Source organism: Carettochelys insculpta, chromosome 12 (genome assembly GCF_033958435.1).
Source record: "Carettochelys insculpta isolate YL-2023 chromosome 12, ASM3395843v1, whole genome shotgun sequence".
NCBI lineage: Eukaryota > Metazoa > Chordata > Testudines > Carettochelyidae > Carettochelys > Carettochelys insculpta.
The window spans coordinates 5,118,510-5,138,763 of NC_134148.1; the positions used below are offsets into that span (position 1 = coordinate 5,118,510).

A 20,254-nucleotide genomic window follows, 5' to 3' on the forward strand; every position below is an offset into this window, starting at 1 on the left:
TACAGGAGTGAAACTCACCAGGGCATAGGAAATATTTTTTCACACAAGGCACAGCTAACCTGTGGAACTCCTTGCCGGAGCATGTTGTAAAGACCAAGACTATAGTAGAGTTTGAAAAAGAACTAGATGAATTCATGGGGGATAGTTCCATCAATGGCTATTATCCAGGATGGGCATGGACAGTGTCCCTAGCCTCTGCTTGCAAGAGGCTGGAAATGGGCAACAGGGAACTGATCAACTGATTGCCTGTTCTGTTCATTCCCTCTGGGGCAGCTGGCACTGGCCACTGTCGGAAGACAGGACACTGGGCAGGACGGGCCTCTGGTCTAACCCAGTGTGGCTCTTCTTATGGGGATCCCTGGGGCTGAAAGAGGCACTGGTGGGGCGTGGGAATGTGTCACCTCTGCTCATTTGTGAAACAAATCTACCCAGGGCAGCAAAACTCTGGGTAACGCCTCTAATCTCTGCCTGTGAAATGCTTCTCCCCTGAAGGCCTTTTAAATATACACCTGTCTCACAGAGCTGGAAGGGATCTTCAGGGGTCACTGAGTCCAGCCCCTGACCTCAGAGCAAGGCCTGGCACCAACCCTCACAGATTTCTTTTATAATCTACTTGCCCCAGACCCCTAAATGCCCCACTCAAGGATTGAGCTCACACCCCTGGATTTAGCAGACTAATGCTCTAACCACTGACTGCCGCGCTGAGTTCAGTGGGGCAAGGGCTCACCCCCTTTGTCCATAAGCTGCACAGAGGAACCACACCCCAAACCAGCCAGCAGAACTGGGGCGAGCCCAGGACACAGCCTCTGGGGCTGCGAGCCAGGCTGGGGAAGTGGGTTGTTCTCTGGTTTTGTCGCTGTCTCTCCCCACCGTGCCAGAGGATGTGGGAGAGGACCCAGGGAGGAAGGAGGTTTGGTGGGGGGTGAGGATCTCAGCAGGAGGTTAATGTTTATCAGGCTGCACTTTTGGCTCCGGGATCCGCTCGGGTTAAAGATTGGCCAGGTTCGCGTGAGAAGGGCTTGGCTGCGATTCCCTGTTTTTCCCGAGCGGACACAAACAGGGCTCGGGCCCGAGCCGTGGGGGGCCCGGGAGAGAAAGGCCTAAGAGTCAGAGTCAGAAGCTGCGCCGGTCACCAGAGAGGAGACGAACCGTCATGCATCAGGAGCAGAAATCAGAGATGGGGCACGGCACAGGAGCAAAGCAGGAATTGGTAGAGGGCAGCAGCTGAGGAGAAGACGGGAGTGGAGGAATGTTGGGTGCAGATGGCAGGGGACAGGCAAGGAGCAGCAGCCGGTGCAGGTGGAACAAGGAAGCTGCACGGCTGCTCTGACAAGCCAGCTCTCCAGTTCATTGCCAGGCTTGAGTGGTGGGTAAGAGCCAGTCAGGGGATGCGGAGGTCTGACCTGGGAGTCCCCTCGGACTTCCTGGGGGGTTTTACTTTGCCAACACAACAGGGGCGTCTCAGTCTGTCCATGTCTCTCCACGCCAACGCGGAGGTGTCCTTAACCCCCGGCCCCTCCGGACCTCAGTTCTAGCTCCTCAACATCTGAATGCTCAGATTTCCCTTAACGAGTCGGGGCCAGCTCCTCAGCTGGGACAAACCCATTCAGCTTCACTGATTTAATGGCACTCCCCCAGGATCCGGCCCTAGCATTTGTGTGAGGTACAGCGGTGGTGCCTTCGATTTGGGGTCCTGAGCAAACTGATGGCTGGGACAGAGGTGAGTACTCCAGAAAAGGGGAATCTCAGACTGGAATCTCATTACAAATCTCTTTGTCCTTCTGCCACCTGACAGCTGGGTTCTCGCTCAGGGAAAACGAAGAGCTCCTCTACCTGCCCTAGGGTTTTCTGCTGCCCTCTGTGGGTATATCTAGGCCATGCCAGAATAGCTCATTCCAGACTTCTTCCAAAATAAGCTAGTCCACAATAATGCGTATACACTACAGGGAAGCCCCAAAATAAGCAACTCTTGTTCTGAAATAGTGTGTCTCCACACAATAGAGCCTATTTCGAGCGCCTGGAAGGAGGGGGTCGCCTCCTGAACCCTTCCCACTAAAGTCATAGCAAAGCCAAGTCTATGGCGCATTTAATGGCATCTCGGCCACGGCTTTCTTTCCACAGCCAAGGGTGTGAGGCTTTTGGGCAGGAGTTTGGAGGCATTTGGGGTCAGTCGTAGGGCAGAAAGGCATTTTCGAAGAGGAAAGTGTTGCCGCATTTCCTGGGGGTCAGGCTCTGGATTTTGTCGGGGATAGTTTAGTCAAAGGCAGAGACCAGTCACGGCCATAAATAGGAAACCACAGAAGTCCTGATCTGCCTCTGACTTGTGCTAAACACATCCCTGACCAAACAAGGGGAGGGTGCAGCATCTCGCTCCCTCGGCCCCCACCACAGCTGGGAGCTGCAGGGACCCCATTGGGTGGGGTCCTCCTGCTGCTATTTGGGGCTGGCAGCTGCAGGGGACCCCTTGCCTGGTTCCTCTGCTGCCCCCAACTGGGGAGCTATGGGCCTTCCCCCAGCTGGCCACTGAGCGACTCCAGACAGGCCCTTAAAAGACCTGGATTTGATCCCTCATTGGGTGACCTTAGGCAAGTCATTACCCCTCTTTTGCTCTCTCTCTCTGCTTCAGTTCCCCCAGCTGTAAAGCTGAGCTGATCTCATTTGCAAAGTACTTTGGGATCTATGGATGATATGCACTTGGGTGGACTATTATTGCTTTTCATTTACCCAGAGATGCAATATTATTTCATCCCCAATTTCTGTGCATGGTGCGGACAGAATTTCAAAGGCTGGCCGGTTTGGCTCAGGAGAGATAGTGGCGGAATGACAGCTGTTTCCTAACATCAAAAGGTTCATTGCAATGTCATGCTTTCTCCTAGACTGAAGTATTAATCAGCCGAGTTAACCCACCTTGTTCCCCTTAGGGGCACTTCTGCATTTCCCTTACTGAATTGTTAGAGGGTCTAGACGGAGCAGGGGTGGGGTGGGGGTGGTGGCTGGCGCACCCCTTGTCATCCCTGCAGTGGTCACTTTTGTAACCTTCTCTTGCTCTTTGCTTACATCCAGTGTGATTTTTCTCTCCCATGGGAGCTCAGACCATTCCCAACAGGCACCTGTGTTCATGGGCTCTCACAAAACGGTTACTTTGTCTAGGCAGCCTCTGTTTTGGGGGCTCTGCATAGGAAATCGAAGAGGTCCAAGAACCCAGAAGATGTGGTACCTATTTTCGGCTGGAAATGAGATGCTGAACTGCTTATACCTGTCTTGCAAAGTCTAACCATCTTCTGCAATGGAGCGGCCGAGATTGAATACAATGATTGGCAAGTCAACTCTACTATTTCCGACAGGGAATTAATTTCACCTGCGGGATCTGCCTCTAAAGGTGTCCATGAACCCTAATACTCTCCCTGGAGGAATTCCATCATGGCTTTTGGGCCTCAAGCCTACAGACCCAGGGCAGGCCTAGGGGGAGCAGGGCCATCTGTGTGGCGTTTGTGCCTCCAACAACCCACCCAAGACTCGTGGCTATCCACTTCTAATACCCCTGCATTCATCCCTCCCCTGCTTGACTATCTCCACGTCTTCCCACAGCACAGATTCCTAGCCCTGTGGAGAATGTGGGAAGCACAGATGTACTTCCGTCTCACCAAAGAGCTTAAGCTCACGTGTAATTCTGGTCCCAGCAGGATCAGCTTCTGGCTGTTGGTTATAAGGAGGCATTCGTGGAAAATGCCCTAGCAGTGTTCAAAGAGGAATTCAGTGGAGAGACCCAGTGATCATGAACAAAACACCCGTGGGAAGAAGCCAGATGACCCTGGCAGGTCCGTTGTGATTCTATGGGTCAGGGTGATGAAGCTCGTTAACAGAGAGGCAGGACAAATCAATACAGATTAGTCAGACTGAAGCTATATTGGTTCCAAGTTATCATAGATTGTGGACCAAATGGGTAAAATACACATGGAATCTTCCCATGCCCCCTCCAGTGCCTGGGGTGACTCACCCTGAACTCTGGGCTGGGAGGCGCTGGTTCACCTGGAAGTGCTCACACCTCTTGTGCTGGAGGGTCAAGCCATACACAGGCGTCATGTCCACCTTCTCTCCATCGGAGACACTGAACTCCAGCTGCTGCAGCAGGGTGGTCAGGAAGAGGAAGACCTGCCATCTGGCGATGGTCTCACCAATGCACCTCCTCTTCCCCAGGCCAAAGATCAGCACCTTCTCCCCATCTGCTTTGTCCACCTCCGTCCCGCCGGCTCTGAGGAAACGCTCTGGGTTGAAAGTGTATGGCTCTTTCCAAAGCTTCCTAGAACAGCAAGAGCAAAGCTCCTGAAATGCGCGTTCTACTGTTGCCAAGGGAGGGGCTGCTACAAGCAGGGGATTCAGCTTGGCTGGCTGTCAGGAACAGCTTCGGACCTGGGCCCCGGATGCACTGCCCTCCAGGCACCTGTATCTCTCCAAAATGCCTGTTTGCCATTTAAAATAACCCATCTGAAGCCACTGGGCCAAATTAATTCCACTGTAAGACCTTGATGTCCATGGTTGGCTTTTGCACTGAAGCAAAAGGGCTTAGATCCCTTATACACATGGTTTCAATTCTCTCTGAAGTTATGGTTAATGTTCTCATTATCGACCGATAGTCTAATCCTTTCTGGAATGCTGCTGAGCCCTGGAGCTCACTAGCATCTTGTGGCAATGCAGTCCCCAAGTCAATTGTGTGCTGCATAGATTGCAAAGCTAGAAGGATCCATTGTGGTCATCTAGTCTGATCTCCTTGTTATGGGCCCTAGACAGACCTTCTTCCCCAAATTAATTCCTGTTTGAGGTACAGCACATCTCAATGGACATCCCACCTCAGTTCACGCATTGCCAGTGGTGGACAATCCACCATGACCCTGGAAAAATTGTTCAAACGATTAATTACCCTGACTGTAAAATTTGCACCGATCTCTAGCCTGAAAGCCTCCAGTTTCTGCTCTCAGCCACTGGGTCTTCTTGTACTGCTGTGTGCTAGATAGGAGAGCTCGCGAATTGCCGTTCCTCAGGCTGGTGCTCAAAGGCCGTGATCAAGTCCTCCAAGCAATTTTATATTTGCTGCTTTTTCTGGAACCATTGAATATTCCCTTTCCCTTCTGTTATAAGATGGTAAAGAGAATCCCGGTATGCCAGTCGTTCTGTACAGGCAGTGCTTCTCAACCTTGCTTATAAAGTATCCCTTTTGCATTTTATAGATATATAAGTACCCCCAGACTTCTCTCACATAGCCCGAAAGGTTCACCTCCCACCACTGGAGAAATATGGTCCCAAGGGAATCTGAGCTCTTGAAACAAGCGCCATTCAACCTGTCCAGATTACGGTCCCCTTTTCAAGAGTCAGATTTGTTTTGCATCCCACCAAGTTACAGACCAACCCAGTGCTCCCTGATAAAGTAGTGATTGAAATAGGTGTTAACAATGAATGGGGCATTTTGCCTTATCTCCCTGCAAAGGATCCTGCATCATTCTTTTAAGTTCAACACCTTTATGAACAGGACATCGGCTCATCCGACTCCCAGGTCTTTTTCGTCTCTCAAGTGATCCTTTCATCGCCAAGGGCTGGGGTACAAATCAAGTCTACAGACCCAGCAGACCCAGGGGAGGTTTGGGGTGGGGGGGACCAGGGCCATCTGTGTGGCGTTTCTGCCTCCAGCTACCCACCCCTGACTCTTGGCTGTCCAGTTCTAATACCCCTGCATTCATCACTCCCCTGCCTGACTATCTCCACGTCTTCCCACAGCACAGATTCCCAGCCCTGTGGAGAACGTGGGAAGTACAGAAATACAGCAGGCACACCTCGTGTAGGGTTGTGGGTGTCTGGATACAGTGGGGAAGGGAAGATTCCCTCTCGTTTGCTTGGAAAGTAGCTGGTATGTCACTGGCTGTCCCACAAAGGCTACGTCTACACGTGAAGCCAACATCGAAATAGGCTATTTCGATGAATAACGTCTACACGTCCTCCAGGGCTGGCAACGTCGACGTTCAACTTCGACGTTGCGCGGCACCACATCGAAATAGGCGCTGCGAGGGTACGTCTACACGCCAAAGTAGCACACATCGAAATAAGGGTGCCAGGCACAGCTGCAGACAGGGTCACAGGGCGGACTCAACAGCAAGCCGCTCCCTTAAAGGGCCCCTCCCAGACACAGTTGCACTAAACAACACAAGATCCACAGAGCCGACAACTGGTTGCAGACCCTGTGCCTGCAGCATGGATCCCCAGCTGCCGCAGCAGCAGCCAGAAGCCCTGGGCTAAGGGCTGCTGCCCACGGTGACCATAGAGCCCCGCAGGGGCTGGAGAGAGAGCATCTCTCAACCCCCCAGCTGATGGCCGCCATGGAGGACCCAGCAATTTCGATGTTGCAGGACGCAGATCGTCTACACGGTCCCTACTTCGACGTTGAACGTCGAAGTAGGGCGCTATTCCGATCCCCTCATGAGGTTAGCAACTTCGACGTCTCGCTGCCTAACGTCGAAGTTAACTTCGAAATAGCGCCCGGTGCGTGTAGCCGCAACGGGCGCTATTTCGAATTTAGTGCCGCTACTTCCAAGTAGCGTGCACGTGTAGACACAGCTAAACACTGCATCCTCAGGATCTGCATAGCCAAGTGCCAGCTGGTCTTACAGAACATATGTGAGAGTTACATGTTTTGTGAAGGAGTGGAGAAAGGAGGGTCTGGCATCCCAGGGCTTAAAGAAAGCCCCTGGGTTCAGCTAGCTCTGCCTGCTTTTCTTGCAACCAATGCCAGCCCTGGAGGGAGAAGAAAAGGAAAGAGCCTAGCTCAGTCTGGGGTTGACTAGCCAGGAGGAAGGAGCCTGGTTCACCTGAAACACAGCCTGTCCATTGATCATATCTCACAGAGCTGGGAAGGGACCTTGGGAGGTCATTGAAACCAGCCCCCTGCCCTCTTGCAGGACCAAGCACCATCCCTGACAGATATTTTTTCCCATTCATTTGCCCCAAGTCCCTTGGCTTCCTCAAGGACTGAGCTCACAACCCTGGATTTTGCAGGTCAATGCACTCAGCAGCCATGGGAGCAAGTAAGCCCCACCATACCCCACTGGGAGAAGCAGGGGACCTACTAAGAAGCCCCAGCTAAGAGGAAGAGGGTCTCCTGGGGCCAGGACCCAAACTAAGGACTTGTCAAAGGGAATGATTTGGAGTTCCTGGGCCAGGAGCACAGGGCAGGGGGTGGGGGCATGCTCCCCTTTTCTGCCCCCTTACTTGGTGACCTAGCTACTGGGCCACTCAGCCCCCAGGGACCTGGCCGAAGGGGGCCAGCACATTGATCTGGATAGATGGCAATGTGGTACCCTGTACTACACTCTACCTATACTTACTCATCATGATTGACTTGCCATTGGTTGACAAACACGCAGAGGTCCTTGGGAATGAAGTAGCCGTTCAGTGCGGTGTCTTTCGTTGTGCTGGAGGAAGAGAGAGCAAGTCACACGTTCACAGAGCTGCCTCTGCATTCTCGCCTCAATCCGCCCCGGTCCCGTTTGGGTCGGGGCTGAGCCCAGAGGGGATCCTGTTCCCCAGCATTAGCGTATGTTCTAAGGGCTGGATTTTGCCTCACTCCCATGGTGAGGACCATCAATGTGGCAACACCACTGCAGGCAGGTACCACTCGATGTGTTATGCCTCCAAATCTCCTCACTATGCTTAGCACTGACCAGTGAGAGATGGTGAAGGGCATGAAAGAGGAATGTCTGAACATCTCTAAGATAAAGGCTTCCGTGTACGGCAGCAGGGGCCGATCTGACAGTCTGGGTCTCCTCTCTTGGCCAACGGTCTCATCTACGGGTTATAAAGAGGAGGAAAAGGAGCGTTGGAATCCAGTCTCCTGGGGGGGTGTTGTAACATTGCAACTGACAACGTGCTTTTACCTAATTCTTCCTGAATCTTCTTCTGAATGTTGGGATAAGTCACAAGATACAGGAGGCTCCAGGACAAAGCTGTGGTCACAGTCTCAAAACCTAGACAGACGGGGAGGAAAGACAAATACGAGATGAAGACAAGTCAGGGGAAATTTACTGGCCCTGGCTTTAGGGAGTCACTGGATTTTCCTTGGCTGCATATCAGCTTTTGCCCTGCTCAGAAAGCAGTGATAAGAAAGTCCCCAATGAAGGGGTTTTTCACTTGCTCTGTTCTACAGTGAATGAGGCTCATTCATCATGCTGTCAAGTCAGTTTTATACTGACGTAGCTTCAGTGAAATCGGTAGGGTTCCCAGTGTGACTCGTGGATAAATCAGGACCGGTGCGAGCAAACACAGGTACAAAACTATAGTCTTCATTTCCCCTAATCACAGTCTTCCTACAAACTCTTCCTCAAACATAAGAAGGCTCTTGGAGTTGTTGCTGGTAGACATCAGAGTGAAGACAATAACGTGATCTATTTTCTGCTCTTGGAAGCAGCTGGATGGAGCGTTCTTATGGGGGGAGGTAGCTAAAACAGAGCTAATATTGCCAATTTATTGGAATGCAAAAATAGGAAGTGTTTGAAATAGGAAAGCCTAACGGGGAATGTTCTTACCAGCTCCAAAGAGGTCATTGACCAGGTTGACAATTTTTTCCTTCGGGAGGTCAACTTTGGTGTTGGCTTCCACTTTCTCCTCCTGACTTTGCGCAATCAAGGAGTCAGTGATGTCTCGGATGTTCCCCTGAAAGAGGAAAGGGCAGAGGAAGATGGTAGGAAATTCCAGCCACCTAGACAGGTAAACAGAGAGCAACCGAACAGCAATCTACTACTGCAGGGATGCTGGAAAGCCAATAACTTGCCAATTAACCCTCCATATGTGTCTACAGTGGTGGTTCTCCAAGTGTGGTCCGCAGACCACTTGTGGTCCATGACCATGTTGCAGTTGGGCCACAGGTTGGGGACCTTTTCCCCTTGCAGTGGCTTGCCTGCCTGGGTCTCCAGCCCTGTGTGCCCCCCGCTAAATTTTTATGCCGTAGAAGACTAATATAAATAATTTAATGTTTAAGATATATAGAGAGAGGCAAATTCATTTGGTCATTACCGTGGTTGGCTGGTGGGCCGCAGAAAAGTTTACGTTGAGCCAGACAGGTCGTGAGCCAAAAAGTTTGAGAACCACTAGTCTGGAGAAAGAAACTTACTGGTATAGAAACTAGGGTAACTGGTGCCCTATGATGCTTCTACCATGGATCAAATGAAGCGTTCTTTGTCAAATTCCTAGAGTAACAGAAAGCTACTTTGGCTCAGCAGGTTGGCAAAAAAACAGCTGAACCTCCAGTCACCCTGCCTTTCCCAGGCTTTTATTTAGGTGGATGCTGGGACGGTCTTAAGTGCCTTCTGTTGAATGTCAGCAGTACTGCTCAACAGAGTGTCGTTAAGTCATAGGCCCTGTGTTGCTAACAGCTAATGGGTCCTCTTCTTCAGCTCAGTTGGTGGAACTGTGTGTTTGGAGAAGGTACAAATTCAGTCCTGATCTTTCCGTGCCGTTTTGAGCAGCCGTCATAGTAACACTGGGCACTGCTCAGGGTGTTCACAGATCTGCCACAGGACAGTCTGCTGCCAGAGGAAAGTAACTCCCTGAAGCTGAAGGACACAGTATGGAAGCTCATCTCCGTCATGATCAAGGCTCTTACCTTCTCGAAGCTCTGGTAGTGCTCTTTGACAAGGTCCCGAAGCAGGCTGAGGAATCTCCTGTTGAAGTCTAGAAATTTTTTCATGGGGCGGCTGGGAAGATACTGGAGCACCGGGATGAAATCTGCTGTACTGGCAGAGGCAACCATCCTCCCAAACTCATGTGTCGTATTCAGTATGCTGAGCAGCTTCTCGTCACCATGGTCGTAACGCTTGCCAAAGCACATGGCACAGATGACGTTGGCCACGGAGACCACCAGATACTGATAAGGTTCAAACCGCTTCTCTTCCTCCATCAGTTGCAGGAACTTTCTCACTAGGTAGTCAGCTTCTTTGGAGACGTGCTCCTCAAGGAGGCAGGTGGATGAAGAGTTGGGGCTGGGCGAGACCGAGAAGGTCTTCAGGGCATTCTGGGCCAGCTTCCTGCGAGCTCTCCACACCTCCCCTGAGTCAACGCTGAAGGCCAAGCTCTGACCGTCCGCAACGTGGCGAAAGCTATAGAGATCGGGGCGCCCCATGAAGTCTTCCCCTTGCTTCACCAGGGCTTGTTTGAGGGTGTCCAATCCACTCAGCACCAGCACCGGTCTGGTGCCGATCTGGATCTGCATCACATCGCCATACGTCTGGCTCATCTGAGTCAAGGTCAGGTGTGGATCGCTCCCCAGTTCCAGCATGTTGCCTATCAAGGGGTAACCCCGTGGTCCTGGCAGCCTCTTCAGTCCCTTGGGGATCCGCTGCTGTGAGGCTCTGATCACCGTGAAGATCAGATAGAAGACAGCAGAGGCAATGAGCAGCTCAGTGACTGAGAAAAAGCCCAGGCTGCCCACCAGGGACATCACAGCCTTCATCTTCACGGCACTAAGAACCTGTAACAATTAAACAGAGTGCTGGGTGTCTAGCTTCCTCAGGCTGCTAAGGAAGTGCCAGTCTTACGCTTCAAGAGCACCAGACTCCAGACAGGCCCATACCTCATTGAGGCCTCCTTGCACGAGAACTTGGAGGAAATCCATTCTTCAAAAACCATTCCCATAGGCTGGCCATTAGCAAGGATCCACCCCTTGGACCCTAAAGTCTGCTGTGACTTTCCTCCCACACTAGTTCTTGTTCTTAGAACCCAGCCCAGCAGTCAAGAAATCTGGGTCCCAGCCCTAGTTCTGCCACAAACTTCCTGTGGTGCCTTGGGCAAGTCCCTTGACATCCCTTCTGCTTCTGCGTCCCCTTGTTCAATGGGGAAGAATCATTCTTTTTAACTCAGAGGTGTTGCTAAATCTATTCACTAGTTTTGTGACACTCTTGGAGACCTGCAGGTGGAGTGAGTGCCAATTAAAATTTCGCTTGCTCTGTTCGGGAGTTGTTTGGCTGATATAGTCCTGCCATGGAATGCAAGAGCAGGTTGAAACACACAGGCCCATTCAGCATTATCTGAACCTTGGGAAAAGGAGGCTCCATCATTACCCACTCTGCTCGGCAGGGTTTCCTCTGATTTTTTTTCTATCCGTGGGTGGAATAAATTTTGTCATGTGCACTGAGGCATACGGGGCTGTGCGCCACCATAACACATGTGCTGCCAGCTGTGGGTGCTCTGGTAAACAGCTGGGTGACACCTGCATTTCTCCTGGGTGGCTTCCCAAGTGCTCAGCTTCTGGGGAACACAGCTGGCCAGTGACTGTTAGGAATCAGAGCACAGACAGTCTTGCCTAAGGGTCGGAGTCAGAAGCTGCACCAATTGCCAGAGAGGAGGTTAACAGACACGCATCAGGAGCGGGAACCAGAGACGGGGCACGGCACAGAAGCAAAGCAGGAACTGGTAGTGAGGGCGGAAGCCGAGGATAAGACAGGAGTGAAGTAATGTTGGGTACAGATGGCAGGAGAAAGGCAAGGAGCAGCAGCCAGTGCAGGTGGAACAAGGAGTCACAGCATCCTAGGGCTGGAAGGGACCTCAGGAGGTCATCTCGTCCAGCCCCCTGCTTCAGGCAGGATCAACCCCCACTAAGTCATCCCAGCCAGGACCTTGTCCAGCCGGGACTTAAAAGCCTCGGGGGATGGAGAATCCACCACCTCTCTTGGCAACGCATTCCAGTGCTTCACCACCCTGCTGGGGAAGTAGTTTTTCCTAATATCCAGCCTACACCTCCCCCTCTGTAACTTCAGCCCATGCTCCTTGTTCTGCCATCCGTCACCACTGAGAACAGCCTCTAGGAAATTGGTTCTAGGAAGCGGCACAGTCTCTCCAACAAGCCACCAATCCAGTTTGGTGCCAGGTTTAAGTGGGGGGTGAGAGGCAGTCAGGGGATCTGGAGGTCTGCCCTGGGAGCCCCCTTGGACTTCCTGGGGAGTTTTACTTTGCCGACTCTGTAGGGAGCCACTCAGTCTGTGTCTTTCCATGGCGATGTGGAGGTGTCCATAACCCCCGGCCTCCCCAGGCCTCAATTCTCAACCCTCAATGTCTGAACACTCACATTTCCCTTAACGAGTCAGGGCCGGCTCCTCAGCTGCAATAAATCCATTTAGCTTCACTGATTTAATGACACTCCCCCAGGATCCGGCCCTAGCATTTGGCTGAGGTACAGCACTGGGTCCTTCTGCTGGTGAGAGGGGGAATCCCAGACTGGAGTCTCGCGAAAGTTTCTCCTCATCCTTCTTTCAGCTGAGCAGGAAACCTGACAGCCTGGTTCTCACCCAGGGAAAATGAAGAGCCCCTCTACCAGCCCTAGGGCTTTCTGCTGCCCCCATGACTGCAGGGGGTCCCCTCCTGAGCCCTTCCCCATAAAGTCAAAGCAAAGCCAAGTCTCTGGCGGATTTAATGGCATTGCTGTGTTTCTTGGGGTCAGGCTCTGGATTTTGTCGGGGATAACTTAGTCAGAGGCAGAGACCAGTCATGGCCATAAATAGGAAACCACAGAAGCCCTGATCTGCCTCTGACTTGTGCTAAACACGTCCCTGACAAAAGAAGGGGAGGGTCCAGCACCTCTCTCCCCCTTCCCCACTTGCAGCAGCTGGGACCTGCAGGGACCCCATTGGGAGAGGTCCCCCTGCTGCCCAAAGGGGCTGGTAGCTGCAGGAGATGCCTTCCCTGGTTCCTCTGCTGCCCCCCAGCTGGGGAGCTGTGGGCCTTCCCCCAGCTGGCGGCAGAGCAGGTCTGGGGTCCCTCTGCCGCTACCCTGACTTCCAGTGATCTCGATGACAGTGGGGCCCTGCAGCTGACAGGCAAACTGCTCAGGTTGCCAGCCACCTCTCCCCCCCAAGAACTGACCAGCCGCCACTGTCGGCAGCAACTTCTGAGCTGCCCCTGTCAGCAGCAGAGGTATCAGAGCAGAGCTCAGCGCAGGCAGGGGGCTACCTGCATGGGCTGTCCCACAGAGTGGCTGGGGGACTCCACCCTGCCTCTGTACAATGGGGTCCCTGCAGTTCCCAGCTGCTGCAGGAGGGGACGGGGGGATGTTGGACTCTCCTCCCCACCAGAAGTGGAAAAGGTACCCAAAAAGTTACTTGAGTAAAAGTGCAGCTGCTTTCACTTCTGGGTACTTGAGTACGATCAGGATGTGGGGGGGGTGTGTACATTTACTTGAGTAATTTTCCAGCGGGACATCGGTGACTTGTACTTGAATATATTTCGACCCCTCCCCCCCAAACGCAGTTGTATTGTTACTCAAGTAACTTTTTAGGTCTTTTCCCACCTCTGATCCCCCCCATGTTTTTAGTAAAAGTCCTGGACAAGTCAGGGCTTCCGTGAGTTTTTGTTCATTGCCCTGATCTGTGCCTGACTTTTACCATAATATCCATGATGGAATCCTTCGCCTGACCTGGAGGTCATCAGACCCTGGATTCTCCAGATTTCCCCTGGAAGTTTCATTCCACAGCCAGATCCCTTCAGCCTAATGAAGCTACCTCTGCACCCACGGGCCTGCGAGGACTTGGTAGCTGGAAATCTATTGAGGAGAGGCCTTGACAGAGAAGAAACTGTACCTGTGTCTTACCTGAGAGACACTCAGCTGCTACAAAACAGAGCAAAAAGGGAGCAAGTCCCCGGGCTGGGGCTGACCACCGCTGAGGTATGGATGCTGACACGGCACACAGTATCTCTAGCTGGGCACGCACGCCTCCCTTGAATGGTCCTAAGGAACCTGATACCCGCACGCTGCTGCAGCCATAATCCAGCTCAGCCCTTCTGCAGCGCCAGTAGGACCAATATTGCCAGGGGTTGTTACACTGCTGGCTTAAAAGTTGTCCTAAGCCATGTGTGTCGTTACCTCCACTAGCCGCATGTGTTAATGATTTATTCCAGGCCTTGCGGGAGCACCCGAGGGCTGCAATCCGGGTCCCATTGCTCCAGTAATGTACAAACGCAGGGAAAGACACAGCCCCTGCCTGAACGGGGTCACTGGTTTGAAACAAGCCCAGGCTGTGACCGGCTGAGGGCATTGGGGAGGATTAGTGGTGCAAGGGGGAGATCGTTCCCTTACATAGACTAGACAGGATTTAAACTGGCCCTTGTTTGGTAACTAACCTGTGGCAAAGACAAGAAGCTGTGAGAAGCAGCCCTGTGGGACTGGGTGTCCCAGAGGGAGGACGGCACTTACCAGGGCGTTGTCACCTGGTCGGAAGTTCTCGGGTTATGGCGTGAGGAGTCTCTTCCCAAGGCTTCCGGCTTGTGCTTTTCAGGGCAGTGAAGTGGGCTGTCCTCCAAGGCAGCTTGAAAGGTCACTGTCCCACCGCTTTCTACTCCCCTCTCCTGAAATCTGGTTGGCTGACTGTCCTCCTGCCGCATTGCCAACATAGCCGCCAAGCCACTTTTCCTGGGCCTCCAGAATAGCTTGCTCTAAAATCCTCAACATCATCGTCAGCCATCCAGGAGAGACTTGGGTGCTCTCCAGCACCTTACCAGAGCGCCCACAGCCAGCAGCGTGTGCCTCTATGGGTGGTGCACAGCCACTCATGGCAGTGCACGGAAAAAATTTATTCCACACATGGATGGAAAAGTTCAGAGGGTCGTCCTTATGCTGGGCCAGATCCAGAGCCCCGGACTTCAGTGTTCTTTGGGGCAAGCCATTCGTCTGCACAGCCGAGGAACAGTCATCCTCTAGAGGTTGAAAAAGTGCCTTAAAACATTGCTTGAGTAAAAGCACAGCTGTTCTAGAAAGAAGTGCAATGAAAAGTCACAGTGGCCTCTGGAAAACTACCTGTGTAGAAGCAGAATTATCTGATCCTGATTGTACTCAAGTATCTGGACGTGAAAAGTAGCCATCCGAGGGAAATCTATGGGTGCGTCTGGATGCTTGAGCACCATCAAGACATGATACTTTTGAACTTTCACGCAAGTTGTTGTCAGAAGGATACTCTGACTTTTACTCACTTGCTTCCCCGACCAAAGCAGCCGTACTTTTACTCAAGTAACTTTTGGTGTACTTTCCCCACCTCAGCCAGCCCCCAGCTGACCAACGTATGTTTCACCCTGAACAACACAGGGAGGACGGGGACTAGGGCGTGCCCGGCATTGTTGTCCAGAGGATCTGACCATGCACCTGAGCCCATTGCCCTGATAGGGCGTCTCCTGTCTCGGTCATAGGGCTCCTGCTTATTGCCTGGCTGGGCAGTTCTCTTCAGTAAAGCCTTATCTCCCCCAGCACAGCAGCGGCGCTGCCTGGAGGGCAAAGTGGGCATGGGGGAAGGGGAGGGAGGGCAGGCAGCAGGGACGGGGGGGTGGTTACGGCCTGCAGCCAGGCCAGGCTGGTGTAGCGTGCGAGGGACTCATTCCACAGCAGCTGTCCCCTGCCCCCGGGCTCAGGGTCGGGTTAAAGATTGCCCAGGTTCGCGTGAGAAGCATCTGGTCAAATTGCACCACCGCTTCCCCTGCGGCCAGACAGGCTGAGCTGGGGAGTCGGGGGGCTGGGGAGGGAGCCGAGGCATTCGCACCTTTGACACGTGGCGGGAGGCGATATTGCGTGCGAAGCAGCGGGGGCGGATAAGCAAGAGCTGCACTTTGGGAAAGTCCAGGGCAAGATGCAACTGGCAGGAAGACCCTGGCTCCTCCAGGCCTCTCCCAGGCTGAGCCAAGCCCCACTGCAGCACAGTGGCCTGTTCCCCACAGCGGGCGAAAGCCCCACGGCGATGGGGAGCTGTTTTGACTTTGCAGCTCTGCTCTCTTGGGAAGCTAGGTCAGTGTCGATACAGTCGCTGTGCATGGTGGGGACCGAGTGAGAGGCTTCCCGTGCCCGGTAGATGGAGAATACATGAACAGCCTCCAGACAGGTCTCCAAGACCATAGTCTCTACTCTTGGGCTTCTAAACAGCAGTTTGGTCAAGCGCTGTATTTTGGGGCATGGAACCAGCTGGGCGGAGGCCGGGGAGGGGAGAAAGAATAGGAAACGGATTTGCTGGAGAACTTCAAGGGTGCATGAACTGGTGCCTGTGAATCCAAGTTTTCCAGAGTTGCCTCTGGCTTTGAGTGTCTCCATGTTCGGGGGGAGGGCTCAGCCTGAGGCATCTCGCCACTGATGTTTGGAGATCTTTAGCACGGGAGTCAGAGGTCCCCAAACTGTGGTGGTGTGGCAGCACAAGGAAGGGAGAGCCACGCACCCAGCTCGCCCTCGGCTTCGCTCCTGACCCAGGTGATCCCCATCACACTGCTGACCTCAGGTCCTGGTTCCTGGTTCCAAGCTATGGCTCATGGATCCTGGCTCCCAGCCACTTCCAGTTCCCAGCCATGGCCCCACATCCAGCCCCAGCTCCTCACCGTTTTCCGAACCTCGCTCCAGCTCCTCATCATGTTTCCAGCTCTGGCTGCTGACTTCAGCTCCAGGGGACCAGGGAAGGGGGTGCATGAGCAAAAGCCTTGAGCACACTGGTGTCAGCCATTTGTACAGTACCTAGCACAGCAAGGCCAAAGTCCAGGACTGGCACTTGTAAGTGAACCGCCGTGTCAATAAAAATAATAAAGAGCTGCTGCTCGCTGCCCACACAGGTGACTCCAGTGCAGATCTTCTGGGGGGGTAAATCTGCCCCAAGATGTCTTACAAAGTCAGGCTCTCAGCAGGGTTCTCTTTTTGTTCCGCCCATGAGGGGAAAAACATTTGTCATGTGCTCTATCAAGAGAAACACATGCAGCCAGCTGGGGATGCTCTTAGGGCCCCAGCACTCAGCTTGCAGAGAACGCTGCTGTGCACCCCGTTGGCTGACTTCAGCCTCTGTCCTCTCCGAGTTCCCTGCCCCTTATACAGCATGGTTGCCCAAACTGGGGGACGTGCCAGGCATAAAGAAATTCGGGGTGGGCGGCTCAAGGTGACCCAGCCCCTGCATCATTTCCTCCACCAAAAGAAAGAGCCGGCTTTTGCTTCCAGCTCTCAGCCCTTGCCATTTTACATGGGCGACCTGGTACAGCTGCTATAGAAAGCAGGCAGCCGGCGGAGACCCACCCATGTGGAGCTGGCTGCCTTCTGCAAATGTGAGTGAATGTGGGCTGGGGAGGAGGATGGGGTTAGATGAGAGGCTGGGAGTGCCTGGCTTTGGGGGAGGGGCTTGGGTGGGCAGCTTGCAGGGCTTGCAGGGTTTGGGTCGGGTAGCCGGCCAGCTTGCAGAACTCAGGGGGCTCAGGTGGCTGGCCCCGGCAGCGCAGGGCTCGGACAGCTCAGGCTGGTGGGTGGGTGGCTGGCCCCGGCAGTGCAGGGCTCGGACAGCTCAGGCTGGTGGGTGGGTGGCTGGCCCCAGCAGCGCTGGGCTCAGGTGGCTCAGGACGGCAGGTGAGCGGCTGGCTGTGGCAACATGGAGCTTGGGCGGGCAGCTCGGGTGGCTGGCCCGTGGCTGGTGTGGGTGGCTGGTGGGCGGGCGGCTGGTCCTGGCAGTGCAGGGCTCGGGCAGACAGCTCGAACAGCTGGCCCTGGCAGCTGACAGGCAAGCAGGTGCCTGGTCCCGGCGGCGGTGGGGCTCAGGCAGGCAGCCGTAACAGTGCAGGTCGCAGGCAGGTGGGCAGTTGGCGCTGGCAGCTCTGGTGGCTGGCACAGGGCTCAGGCAGTTGGGGCTGCACCAGGCAACCACAAGGGGCCAAGAAAAACTATTTGTGCGTATTTGTCATCTTAAATAACATTTATCTATCGAGTTTTTGTGTTCATTTCAAATTGCAAATTGAATGTTTGGTTCCAAGGGGGTTGGACGATGATAAAGAAGAGTTTGGTGGGGGGGGGGCGGTGAGGGTTTCTCAAAAATCCAAAAGGGGGTGTGATGCCAAAAAAGTTTGGGAACCCCTGTTATTCAGGCTAGGGTTAGGGTTATAGCCCAACTAGGTTACCTCAGCCATCCCCACCTTGCACTTCCCTGCTCTGATCGTCCGCCCAGCGCCCTGAAGCCAGGCCAGCACCTGGTTGACCTGAGACACGTGGTCCTCCCACTTTTGGCTGAAGACACAAATGTCATTGATGTAAATCAGGGCAAAACTCACCATTTCCCTCCCCACTCTGGGTCTTACTCTCTCCCTGCGTGGATCCCGAGCCTCCCTGGAGATCTCCTGCCCCAGACTCAGCTCTAGCCAGGGCAGCCCTGTGCCGTTGGGAACCTACGCTGATGTTTCGACATTTACATTGCCCCCAGGAAAGAAAGGACAGTGAGTAACATGGAGGATGAGTCTCCAATGGGAGCTCTTCTGCAGGGCCCACAGGGCTAGTCAAGGGGAGTGGCCACAGCTGATGGGATCCTTTCAAAAGGGAGGCACAGCCCGATGGCGGAGCATCATGCGGAGTTTGGAACAGGTGCCGTCTGAAGAGAGATGGAAAAGACTTTGCAGCTTACGAGAGGGGACACGGAGCGGGGATAGGATGGAGGTCTGTAAAATCACGACTGGTGTGGAAAAAGTGCAAAAGGAAAAGCTATTTATTCCCATAACACAAGAACTAGGGAGGGGGCCACCAGATGAAATGAATGGGGAGCAGGTTTAAAACTAACAAAAGCGAGCTTTTCTTCATGCTGCGCACGGTGGATCTGTGGAACTCCTCGCCAGAGGAGGTTTTGAAGACCAGGACTTTAAGAGGGTTCAAAAAAAAGAGCTAGATAAATTCATGGAGGTTAGCTCCATCCACGCCTATTAACCAGGGATGATGTCCCTAGCCTCTGTTTGTCAGAGGTTGGAAACGGAATCACTTGATGATCACCTGTTCTGTTCACTCCATCTGGGGCACCTGCCATTGGCCCGTCAGAGGACAGGACACAGGGCTAGACAGACCTGTGGGCTGACCCATCATGGCCATTGTTATGTTCTTATGATTTGGTGCACATGTGGGCCAAATGTGTGATACACCCACATCTCGTAGAGTAGAAGGGACTTTGGGGGCTCATCAAGGCCAGTTGCCTGCCCTCTTGGCAGCACCAAGCACCATCTCCTGTTTTTTTTTTTATTTGTGCCAGATCCCTAAATGGCCCCTCAAGGATTGGGCTTCACAGCCCTGGGTTTAGGAGGCCAAAGCTCAAATCACTGGGTGTTGTTCTTGCTCGGCTCTGAGAAGCGGCACTTAATGTAACAAGGAACCAGGGGCGCCAAACAGAGCAATGCAAGCAGGCACATTGCAGGGCAGCCTTGGCACACCCGTGGTCTCATCCACGTCAGGGCAGAGATGCGTGCGATGGGTTTTCAGAGCCCCTGTGGGGACAGGGGGTTGGGAGGAGCAGCGCTGGGCCCAGAAGGCCCCACCTCTCGGATGGTCCGAAGGGAGCTCTGATCGTCAAACAGGAAGGAGAGTGCAGAGGGTGGCCGAAGGGAGGGATCCAGTTTGAAGCTTGTGGGGCCAATGCAATCCCCAGGAGCGGGTCTGGAGCTTGGTCAGACACAGCCAGAGAGGAGGATGCCACGACGCGAGGAAGGGAGCCGGGGAATGCGGGTTTGGCAGGCTGCACCGCTGGGCCTGATTGGGAACTCGGAGGGGAGAGTGGCTGGCCACCACAGAAGGCAAGGTGTGGCGTGGGCCAGCCCAGCTGGTGGTCAGCTGCACCATGCAGAAGTGGCCATCAAACCCTCCAAGTTACCCCCACCATGGAGCCCTGGGCTGAGACCAGCGGAAAGGGAAGGGGCACGTTCCCCTCCCACCTCTCTTTCACCAATGGCCCAGGGCGCCCCCCCCAGGCCACCCGGCCTCTGAGCCAAACCCCCCCACAGGGACCACAAAGCTTCTCCAGGACACTGTCTGGCCATGCCCCAGCCTGCAGGTGGGTTAACGATTGCCCAGGTTCGCGTGAGAAGCCCTTTGGCGCAGTCCCCGCACCGGCTGCCTGGCAAACAGGAGGGAGGCGGCAGAGCAGCAGAGGAGCTGCAGAGATAGGCAGGGGAGGTGCAGCCCAGAGAGAGGGCAGAAAAGTTCAGTGCCTGACACGCGAGCCAGGGGCTGAGAGGGCAGAGAGCAGGAGCCGGTCCCCTACCGGATCATACACAGGCTGCAGAAAGTCCGAGTCCCGCCCGCCCTCTCACTCTCGGTTGTCCCTCTGGGTCTGCAGTGGCTGAATTCACCTGCTGAAGCGCAGGGAAAAGCTGCGAGAAATTCTGGCCCCCCTGAAGTCAGTGGGGAAAGCTCAGGCCTGGGTTTCCCTTGCCCGGCAGGGAAGAGCAGCAGGAGAATGTTCCATCCAGGGGAAGGAAT

General features: G+C 53.9%; 1 protein-coding gene across 1 annotated transcript; it reads right to left on the reverse strand.

Annotated features, from left to right (window-relative positions):
- Positions 1–3,896: 3,896 nt before the first annotated feature.
- Positions 3,897–14,181, reverse strand: LOC142019537 (cytochrome P450 1A5-like). Its single transcript, XM_075006572.1, has 7 exons — positions 14,149–14,181; positions 9,644–10,507; positions 8,568–8,694; positions 7,920–8,009; positions 7,707–7,830; positions 7,371–7,457; positions 3,897–4,300 (listed from the first exon to the last, which is right to left on the reverse strand). The coding sequence occupies exons 2-7, from the start codon at positions 10,487–10,489 to the stop codon at positions 3,994–3,996; spliced, it is 1,581 nt and encodes a 526-aa protein (XP_074862673.1). The 5' UTR covers positions 10,490–10,507; positions 14,149–14,181; the 3' UTR covers positions 3,897–3,993.
- Between the last annotated feature and the right edge of the window lie 6,073 nt (positions 14,182–20,254).